Source organism: Nomascus leucogenys, chromosome 10, assembly GCF_006542625.1.
Source record: "Nomascus leucogenys isolate Asia chromosome 10, Asia_NLE_v1, whole genome shotgun sequence".
Lineage (NCBI taxonomy): Eukaryota > Metazoa > Chordata > Mammalia > Primates > Hylobatidae > Nomascus > Nomascus leucogenys.
The window spans coordinates 40,685,209-40,696,696 of NC_044390.1; the positions used below are offsets into that span (position 1 = coordinate 40,685,209).

At 40.7% G+C, this 11,488-nt stretch overlaps 1 protein-coding gene across 2 annotated transcripts in view; it reads left to right on the plus strand.

Annotated features, from left to right (window-relative positions):
* ZFP14 (ZFP14 zinc finger protein) overlaps nucleotides 1-7,449 on the plus strand; it is a 30,241-nt gene extending 22,792 nt beyond the window's left edge. Inside the window, exons 5-6 of one of the 2 annotated variants that reach the window (XR_004031951.1) lie at nucleotides 3,794-6,564; nucleotides 6,866-7,449. Coding sequence is in view for 1 of the 2 variants with exons in the window: in XM_030820072.1 (XP_030675932.1) it covers nucleotides 3,794-5,160 (1,367 nt within the window). In the remaining variant the exon portion in view is untranslated. Of the gene's footprint in view, nucleotides 1-3,793; nucleotides 6,565-6,865 lie in introns of those variants that run through there. The other variant, XM_030820072.1, reaches the window with a different exon arrangement.
* Nucleotides 7,450-11,488: the final 4,039 nt, after the last annotated feature.

Genomic DNA, 11,488 nt, shown 5'->3' on the forward strand with positions numbered 1-11,488 from the left:
ATTAGTGGTTTCCAAGGGTAGGGATATATATAGGGAGGAGAGGATGGTTCGGGTTAGAAAGAGGTAACACGAGGAAGTCTTGCAGTCATGGTACGGGCAAGTATCTTGATTGTGGTGGTGGTTTTGCCAGGCTACCTGTGATAAAATTGCATAGAGCTATGCACATAAACACGCATGAGTGCACATAGAACTGGCGAAGTCTAAGTAAGCTCTATGGAATATACCAACATTAATTTCTTTCTTTTTTTTTTTTTGAGACAGTTTCGCTCTGTCACCCAGGCTGGAGTGCAGTGGCGGGATCTCGGCTCACTGCAACCTCTGCCTCCCAGGTTTATGCGATTCTCCTACCTCAGCCTCTCAAGTAGCTGAGATTATAAGCATGCACCACCACACCTGGCTAATTTTGTATTTTTAGTAGAGAAGGAGTTTCACCATGTTGGCCAGTCTGGTTTCGAACTCCTGACCTCAGGTGATCCGCCCGCCTCGGCCTCCCAAAGTGCTAGGATTAGAGGCGTGAGCTACTGCGCCCAGCCCCATTAATTTCTTGTTTTGAATATTGTACTATACTTGCCTAAGATGTTAACACTGGGAGGGGCTGGGTGAAGTCTACACATGACTTTTCTGTACATTTTGTGCAACTTCCCATGGATCTATAATTATTTTAAAATAAAAAAAATTTTTTAAGGATGCTGTTGAGGGGAATGGGGAAAAGATTTGACAAAGAGAGGGGCTACTCTTTTTTTTTGATCGGTGACTACAGTTTCATCTCTATCTAAATCTGTATCATCTTAAGCTGCCATAACAGAATACCATAGTCTGGGTGGCTTAAACACCAGATACGTATTTTCTCACAATTCTAGACGCTGAAAGTCCAAAATCAGGGTGCCAGGTTCTGGTGAAGTCTGTCTTCCTGGCTTGCAGGCAGCTGCCTTCTTGTTGTGTCCTCATATGACACAGAGAGAGAAAGAGGTCACTCTCTTCCTTTTTTTTTTCTTTTTTTTCTTTTTTTTTTTTTTTGAGATAAGGCTTCACTCTGTTGCCCAGGCTGGAGTGCAGTGGTGCCATCGCAGCTCACCGCAGTCTCAAACTCCTGGGCCCAAGCAATCCTCCCGTCTCAGCCTCCTGAATAGCTGGGTTTACTGGCACATGCCTCCACACTTAGCTATTTAAAAAAAAAAAAAAAAATTGTAGAGACAGAGCTCTCATGTATTCCCTAGGCTGGTCTTGAACTCCTGGGCTCAAGTGATCCTCATACCTCAGCCTCCCAAGGTGCTGGGATTACAGGCATGAGCCACTGCACCTGGCCCTCTTCTTCTTACAAGGCCAGTAATTCTAGTGGATTAGGACCCCACCTCTAGGCCTCGTTTAACCTTAATTACCTCCTAAAAGCCCCATCTCCACATACAGTTAGTTAGGGCTCGACATTCACATTTTAGGGGAACACAGTTCAGTCCATATTTAGGACCCAGTTTCTTTCTAGCTTCTATTATGATTAGGTTGGTTTGTCTTTCATTGGCTAGAAATATATTCCTTTATTTATTTGGCAAATACTTGAGTGCCTAGTCGGAACTAGGTGTTGTGCTGGACACCAGTGGAGCAGACGTGAATGAGACTCATGGGTCCCAGCAATCATGTTGCTTACATCTTAATAGGAGTAAGGACATTAAGTAAACAAGTACATCAATACATAATATTAGGTAGGGACAAGTATTAAGAAAAGTAAGAAGGGCCAGGCGCAGTGGCTTAGTGCCTGTAATCCCAGCACTTTGAGAGGCTGAGGCGAGAGGATCACTTGAGGCCAGGAGTTCGAGACCAGCCCGGCCAACGTGGTGAAACCTGTCTCTACTGAAAATACGAAAATTAGCTGGGTGTGGTGGCACACGCCTGTAGTCCCAGCTACTCGGGAAGCTGAGGCAGAAGTATCACATGAACCTGGGAGGTGGAGGTTGCAGTGAGCCGAGATCATGCTGCTGCATTCCAGCCTGGGCGAGAATGGAAGTTGGCAAGTAGAGATAGGGATGTTTTAAATAGGGTAGTCAGGACATTTTGAGGAGGTGATACTTGAGTAGTGACATGAAAAAAGAGCCCAGGCCATATGAATATCTAAAGCAAGGGCATTCCTGGCAGAGAACAGCAAATACAAAGGCTTTGGGTGGGGAGAGGGGAGCTTTGTATGTTTGAGGAACTGCAAGAAGCCCAAGATGATTAAGATGCTTATTCAAAAGGTAAGTGAAAGGGGTAGAAACAAGATAATGTTAGGCAAGAGCAAGATCATGTAATAGTTTGTATATCATAGGAGAAGGCATTTGACTTTTTTTTTTTTTTTTTTTTTTGAGACGGAATCTCTCTCTGTCGCCCAGGCTGGAGTGCAGTTGCACCATCTCAGCTCACTGCAATCTCCACCTCCCAGGTTCAGGCGATACTCCTGTCTCAGCCTCCTAAGTAGCTGGGATTATAGGTGCCTACCACGGCACTTGGCTAATTTTTGTATTTTTAGTAGAGACAGGGTTTCACCATGTTGGCCAGGCTGGTCTTGAACTCCTGACCTTGTGATCTACCCGCTTTGGCCTCCCAAAGTGTTGGGATTACAGATGTGAGCCACTGTGCCCGGCTTTTTTTTTTTTTTTTTTTTTTTTTTGAGACAGGGTCTTGTTCTGTTGCCCAGGCTGGAGTGCAGTGGTGTGATCATGACTCACTGCAGCCTTGAACTCCTGGGTTCAAGTGATCCTCCCACCTCAGCCTCCCAAGTAGCTGGGACTACAGGCACATGCCACCAACCCTGGAAAATTTTTGTATTTTTTGTAGAGATGGGAGTTTTGCTATGTTGCCCAGGTTGGTCTTGAACTCCTGGACTCAAGTGATCCTCCCACCTCAGTCTCCCAAAGTGCTGGGATTACAGGCATGAGCCACTGCACCCAGGGCTCCCTCCCCAGAGGAATGTACCATCAACCTTGCATGGCCTCTTATCTAAAGACAGGCTGTGCTTTACCTTACTCCCACCTTAATGACGTCCTCGCTGGCTCCAGGCTTTATTTTCATGTGCAGTGTCTCAGGACCTGAAGTCTAGCATTGCCTCTTTATTTTCATGCATTTTAATACACATGAAGTGGATTTTAGCCATGCTGAGCTGTCTTTTGGTTTATCCCTTTAGATGTCAACTATTTTATTTGTTAGTGTTCTACTGATTAAAGATGCATAGAATTGGCCGGGCACGGTGGCTCACACCTGTAATCCCAGCACTTTGGAAGGCTGAGGCAGGCGATCACCTGAGGTCAGGAGTTCAAGACTAGTCTGGCCAACATGGGGAAACCCTGTCTCTACTAAAAATACACACAAAAATATTAGCCGGGCTTGGGGGTGTGTGCCTGTAATCCCAGCTACTAGGAGGGCTGAGGCAGGAGAATTGCTTGAACCCGGGAGGCGGAGGTTGCAGTGAGCCGAGATTGTGCCACTGCACTCCAACCTGGGTGACAGAGCAAGACTGTGTCTCAAAAAAAAAAAGAAAAAAAAAAAACCATAGAATTAAGTGGTCCTGCTCTGGGCCTATTTTTCTTCTGAACACAGTAATTTTTAGTGTGTACTTTTGTAGAAGATAAGGTTTTTTAGGTACACATATGTAAGATTGTGGCAGAAATGTCTATGTTTGAGATCTGTCTAATCCATTCAACTTGTAACAGGCATTATTTTAGGTGCCTTTTATTTCTCTATAGAAGTGGTTTTTTTGTTTGTGTGTTTGTTTTTTCTTTCTGGAACAGGAAAACAGTTATGTATTTGCTTTCTTGTTTTCTTTCAGATTTGGAGTCCAGATACAGGACCAATACTTTATCTCCAGAAAAGGACATTTATGAAATATATTCATTTCAGTGGGATATAATGGAAAGAATTAAAAGCTATAGCCTTCAGGGTTCCATTTTTAGGAATGATTGGGAATATAAGAGCAAGATTGAAGGGGAAAAGGAACAACAAGAGGGATATTTTGGGCAAGTGAAAATTACCTCTGAAAAAATGACCACTTACAAAAGGCACAATTTTCTTACTGAGTATCAGATCGTTCATAATGGAGAAAAGGTGTATGAGTGTAAGGAGTGTAGGAAGACCTTTATTCGTCGCTCAACACTTAGTCAACACCTGAGAATTCATACTGGTGAGAAACCTTATAAGTGTAAGGAATGTGGGCAGGCCTTTAGACAGCGTGCACATCTTATTCGACATCACAAACTTCACACTGGTGAGAAACCCTATGAATGTAAGGAGTGTGGGAAGGCCTTTACAGTGCTCCAAGAACTTACTCAACATCAGAGACTTCATACGGGTGAAAAACCCTATGAATGTAAGGAATGTGGAAAGGCCTTTAGAGTACATCAGCAACTGGCTCGACATCAGAGAATTCACACCGGTGAGAAACCCTATGAATGTAAGGACTGTGGAAAGACCTTTAGACAGTGTACACACCTTACACGCCATCAGAGACTTCATACTGCTGAAAAGCTCTATGAATGTAAGGAATGTGGGAAAGCCTTTGTATGTGGTCCAGACCTTAGAGTACATCAGAAAATTCATTTTGGTGAGAAACCCTATGAATGTAAGGAATGTGGAAAGGCTTTTAGAATATGCCAACAACTTACTGTTCATCAGAGTATTCATACTGGTGAGAAACCCTACGAATGTAAGGAATGTGGGAAGACTTTTAGATTAAGACAACAACTAGTTCGCCATCAGAGAATACATACTCGTGAGAAACCCTATGAATGTATGGAATGTTGGAAGACCTTTAGTAGTTACTCACAGCTTATTTCACACCAGAGCATTCATATTGGTGAGAGACCTTATGAATGTGAAGAGTGTGGAAAGGCCTTTAGACTGCTCTCACAACTTACTCAGCATCAAAGTATTCACACTGGTGAGAAACCTTATGAATGTAAGGAATGTAGAAAACCTTTTAGACTGCTCTCACAACTCACCCAACATCAGAGTATTCACACTGGTGAGAAACCTTATGAATGTAAGGAATGTGGTAAGGCTTTTAGACTTTATTCATTCCTTACTCAACACCAGAGAATTCATACTGGTGAGAAACCCTACAAGTGTAGGGAGTGTAAGAAGGCCTTTAGACAGCATTCACACCTTACTCAACATCAGAAGATTCATAATGGAATTTAATAGAAGAAAGCCTTCAAATGTATATGATGTTACAGAACATCAGAAAATTCATTTTTGAGAAAATGTGTTTCATGCTCAATTCCAAGCATAAGAAATTTTATATTAGAAAAAGAATATGTTGATTTAAAAGCCTTCCAACACCATTTAAACATGGTTTATCTTCAGCAAATTCCTATGAGAGAATAATGTAATGAATGTAGGAAAATCTTTAGCCTTATCTGTCATTATCTCCCTTTCTCCACTTTATTACCAGTGCGATTTATTGGACAAGATACTAAGCTTCTGTGCCTCATTTTGCTGACTTGTAAAATGGTAATAATAGTACTTACATGTATTATTTATTGCTGTGTAATAAATTACCACAAACTTAGTAGCATAAAATAACATACATTTATATCTTATAATTTGGATCAGGAGTATAGGCATGACTTAGTTGGGTCCTCTGCTTCAGGGTCTCTTGCAAGGCTACAGATTTCAGCCAGGGCTGAGGTCTCATCTGAAGGCTCAACTGGGGAAGGATGCACCTCCAGACTAACATAGTTGTTACCCAGATGTATTTCCGTGAGGCCTGTTGCATTGAGATTCTCAGTTTCTAGCTGGCTGTTGGCTGAACACTGACTGCAGTTCCTGGCCACAATAGCCTCATCAGCATGGCTGCTTGCTTCATCAAGGCATGCAAGCCAAAAGGGAGGAGAGTCTGCTAGCAAGATGGAAGTTACCATCTTGTGTAATCTAATCATGGAAATAACATTCCCTCAACTTCTACTGGTAGAAGTAAGTTACTAGGATAGCCCACACTCAAGAGAAGGGGATGATACAAGAGTGTGAATAAGTCCTGGAGACAGGACCATTAGGGGGCCTGTTTAGAGTCAGCCTGCCACACTGTGGAATAGGATTGTTGCAAGGAGTAAGTAGTTAATACTTGGAGGAATCACAGTCATATAGCATGTATTCTGTAAATATTATCTATAATTGTTATTATTGTCATTAGTATTAGTGAATTCACATAAAAGGAAGATCTGTAGACATCATAAATGTAGAAATGCCTCCTGTCACCTCTCAGAAATTATTAAACATAATTTATTCTAGGTAAAATTTAGATTGTAGTGAATGTAGGAAATTCTTCAGCACTTGAGCTGCATTAGAAATTTCATGCCAAAAATGAATTTCATGAATGTGAGGTCACCAGTAGTACAGCTGTTGAAGAATTAGAGGGAAATAGGAAATGATTTTCCCATAATTCCAAAAAGCAAAAGGCTTACAATCCCTGTTGTCTGACCACAGTTTAAAATTAATTAGAAACTATCAAAAATGTGGCTTAAAAGAAATTAACCACCTAGGAATTTAATACTGTTGTATATATTTATGTGTGTGTATAAAACTCCTGTGGGAAAGAAACAAAACATCAGGCCGGGTGCGGTGGCTCACGCTTGTAATCCCAGCACTTTGGGAGGCTGAGGCGGGCGGATCACGAGGTCGGGAGATCGAGACACGGTGAAACCCCGTCTCTACTAAAAATACAAAAAATTAGCTGGGCATGGTGGCGGGCGCCTGTAGTCCCAGCTACTTGGAGAGGCTGAGGCAGGAGAATGGCATGAACCCGGGAGGTGGAGCTTGCAGTGAGCCGAGATCGTGCCACTGCACCCCAGCCTGGGCGACAGAGCGAGACTCCGTCTCAAAAAAAAAAAAAAAAAAGAAACAAAACATCATTCTGTAAGTTAGTATACTTTTTGATGCTCAAAATGCCATATCTTCAACCAGTAGGAGTTGTTTCAAGTTGAGTTTTTGATGTGATCCCACCAATAATTTGGTAGTTTACTTGATTGTGGCTGCATAATTTGGTGACCTATGAAAGATGCTAGAGCACCAATTTATAATTTTTTTTTTTGAGACAGGGTGTCACTTTGTCCCCCAGGCTGGAGTGCAGTGGCACAAGCATAGTTCACTGTACCCTGTTCCTCCTGGGTTCAAGTGATTCTCCCACCTAAATTTTTTTTTTTTTTAGAGAAAGGGTCTCACTATGTTGCCCAGGCTGGTCTTGAACTTCTGGGTTCAAGTGAGCCTCCCTCCTTGGCCTCCAAAGGTGCTGGGGTTACAGGCATGAGCCACCGCACCCAGCCCAACTCATTATTCTTGAAATCAATAAGTCAGAGAAAAAATTGTCATTTAGTTTCCTTTTCCCATGTGAACCAAATTTCAGGGTTCCCAGAAGTTCATCAAATTCAAATGAATTTGGCCTGGCACAGGGGCTCACACCTGTAATCCCAGCACTTTGGGAAGACAAGGTGGGTGGATCACTTGAGGCCAGGAGTTCGAAACCAACCTGGTCAACATGGTGAAACCCTGTCTGTACTAAAAATACAAAAATTAGCCAGGCATGGTGGCACAAACCTGTAGTCCCAGGCTGAGGTGGGAGGATCGCTTGAACCCAAGAGGCAGAGTTTGCAGTGAGCTGAGATCGTGCCACTGCACTCCAGCCTGGGTGACAGAGTGAGACCCTGTCTCAAAAAAAAATTTTTTTTGAGTGGGTTTTTCTTTTTTAAAGAAGTCTAATAAATCTAGAAGGAATTATAGGATTAGAAAAATCACCATTTTCTAGACCTTAATGGAATAATGGGTCCAGAAAACACGATCTTCAATGGGTACTACAACTAATAGGTGAAATATAGCAAGATTTTTATGGTGGATCTATCAAGCTGGCCACCTCTGAACCCTTTGATCTGTTTTAACCTTAATAAAAATGGGTCTATCAGACAACACACACACTTCCTGATGTAATGCAATAGGAAGTCCACACCACCATCTACAAAGCCTTATTGCTGGAATAATGAACTGAAAGCAGACGGGGACTAGATGAACAGTGTATGGTCATCCCTTGGTATCCATGGGGAATTGGTTCCAGGATCCTCCACTGATGGTAAAATCTGAGGATGTTCAAGTCCCTTGTGTAAAATGGCATAGTATGTATTTGCATATTACCTACTCACATCTTCCTGTATACTTTAAATAATCTTTAGATCACTTATACCTAACACAATGTAAATACTATGTAAATAGTTGTTATACTGTATTTTTCAATTTGCATTACTTTTTATTGTATTTTTATTTTTATTGGTTTTTTTTTTTTTTTTTTGAGTATTTTCTATTTGAGGTTGGTTGAATCTGCACATATGGAGGGCTGGCTATAAAGGGCACCACAAGGAAGAAGCCAAACAGATCCAGAATGTGTGAAATTCTACAGAGCAAATTACCTGATTTCTTCAACTAACAGGTAGCATGAAAATACAAGGGGAAGGGCAACCATTAACAGATTAAAAGATACTTAAAGAGACATATCAACTAAATTCAGTATGTTGGCATTACTTGGACCTTGTTTGAACAAAACATAAAAAGCCATTTTGGAGACAGTGAGGGAAGTGTGGACATGGACTAAATATTAAATGATATTTACATATATTAATTTGGTTAGGGATTATGTCAATGTGATTATAAAAAATAAAAGATCCTATGTGTTAGAGATACATACTATGAAATGAAGATAGACACATTTGGATTAAAATATTCCAGCAAAAGAAAAATAATTGGTAAAGAGAGCTGGAAACTAAATTGGCAACATGTTGATAATTTAAGTGGAGTGGTTTGTTCATGGAGATTTATTGTTCTAATATTTCTACTTTTGTATGTGTTTGAAATTTCAGTAATAAAATGTTGAAAATCAAAACCAAAATTATAGACTATGTAGAAATGAATGACAGTGAGATGCCTGCACATCTAACCTTGTCAGATATCATCAAAGTTCTGTTCAGTGAGAAATTAATGCCCTGTAATGTGGTAAGGAAATCTTATTTGTGGATACAGTCTTCGTCTTATTCACTTACCCACAGCAGCAACACCAGGCCTGTCACACAGATGAATGTGTTGACGGAATGAATAAGTATTTCCGTCAAGAAAAAAGAAACAACAAAATAAAACCAACCCAAGTAAAGAACAGCCAAGTGGCCAGGTGCGGTGTCTCATGCCTGTAATCCTAGCACTTGGGGAGGCCATGGTGGGCAAATCACCTGAGGTTGGGAGTTTGAGACCAGCCTGACCAACACTGAGAAACCCCATCTCTACTAAAAATACAAAATTAGCTGGGCATGGTAGTGCATGCCTGTAATCCCAGCTACTTGGGAGGCTAAGGCAGGAGAATCACTTGAACCCAGGAGGCGGAGGTTGTGGTGAGCTGAGATCGCGCCACTGCACTCCAGCCTGGGTAACAGAGCAAGAGTCTGTCAAAAAAAAAAGGAACAGCCAAGTACAGTAGAAAGTAGAAATTAAGAGAATGGAGAATATTAGACTTGATTCAATGTTAATAGTGATTAGATTTTGGCAGTTATAATCAAGGAAGAGAAAATGAAAGATAATACATTTAGAGTATTAATGATGATAAAAGAGACACAACTCTAGATTATATCAAGGAGGTTTTTTAAATTATAAAGCAAAACTAGGCCGGGCACAGTGGCTCACACCTGTAATCCCAGCACTTTGGGAGGCCAATGTGGGTGGATCAGTTGAAGTCAGGAGTTCGAGACCAGCCTGACCAATATAGCAAAACCCCATCTCTACTAAAAATACAAAAATTAGCCTGTCATGGTGGCGGGCACCTGTAATCTAAGCTACTGGGGAGCCTGAGGCAGAAGAATTGCTTGAACCCAGAAGGCAGAGGTTGTGGTGAGCCAAGATTGCGCCACTGCACTCCAGCCTGGGTGACAGAGTGAGACCCTGTCTCAAAAATAAATAAACATAATATGGTAAAACTATACATGCACACATACACAAACATGTATATTCATTCCAATACAAGTAAAAATGTAGGATTACATTTTTTCCCCAAAAGGAATATGTTTTACAGTTAACTCACTGTAGAACCCAAATAGTTTAACAAAAAAAATTGTGTGTGTGTGTGTGAACTCCCTGTTTAAGTAAAAAATCTGATACTTATAAAAACTTTAAGGAATAGATAATCCTAAAGATTTTACCAATTAATTCTGCACAGGTAAAATAATCCTAATAAAAATTAGATGAAGATAGCTTCTGAAAGCAAATTCTAAACCACCTTCATTATGAAGATTCTATTTTTCACAATTCTAAATAAAGTTTATTTAGAATTTATTACAAAATCTATCTTTGCTAATAGGTCAGTGTTTCTTTTCCCAAGCACCAAATACCTCCAGAAGGCCTGTGTTTGACCCCTAAATTCAACATTCTCCAGAAGTTTGCTTCAACGAATACTAATTCTTGATGGTATTTGAAAAAAAGATTTCTTGGGAAAATAGGCAAATGAATCAAAACATAAAACATCTACTTTTGGCCGGGCATGGTGGCTCACACCTGTAATCCCAACACTTTGGGAGGCCAAGGCAAGCAGATCACTTGAGGTCAGGAGTTTGAGACCAGCCTGACCAACATGGTGAAACCCTGTCTCTACTAAAAATAAAAAATCAGCTGGGTGTGGTGGCGCATGCCTGTAATCCCAGCTACTCGGGAGGCTGAGGCAGGAGAATTGCTTCACTCCAGGAAACGGAGGTTGCAGTGAGCCTAGATTTTGCCATTGCACTCCAACCTGGGCAACAAGAGTGAAACTCAGTCTCAAAAAAATAAAAATAAAATAAAAATCTGCTTTTGAGGAATTCAAAGTATACATGATCAATTTGTGAAAGATTTAGTAAAGACATTTTTATTTAACTGAGTGTATCTCAAATTTATTCTGGAATTCTCAGTCCGAATGTCTGGAATAGGAACAGCTTTGGTAGATGCTATCATAACCACAATGAATGTCTTCAAGGGTGTAATTTTAGACATTATGGTGAGTGGTTGTGTTGGGGGTCGTAAGTCAGGGCAACTTTTTACAGCTCACATCATGCTCTGAAAGTAGCTACCTGCTTTAATGGATGGTTAGTGCTTTTCTATAGAATGGAAAAGATTCCAGCCCGATCCTTGATATGTTTATATTAAACATGCTTATATATTATATTAAACAATGATTAAGGACATAAATGGGTTTCTGTGGTAATAAAGATGCTATATTGAATATCATTTTGTGTATTTTCTGATTTCCTTAAAGAAGAATCTAAGGTATTACCTAGAAATGAAATTGTTCGCTATAGGCTGTATACACTTTGAGCTTCACTGCTTATTGCCAAATTGTGGCTCCACCATTGTTCCAGTTTTGAATCCCTTTGATCATTGAATATGAGTGTTCATATTTCCCTACCTCTGCTACAAGTTTCAATATTTATTACACTGGGCCAGGTACGATGGCTCACACCTGTAATCCCAGCACTTT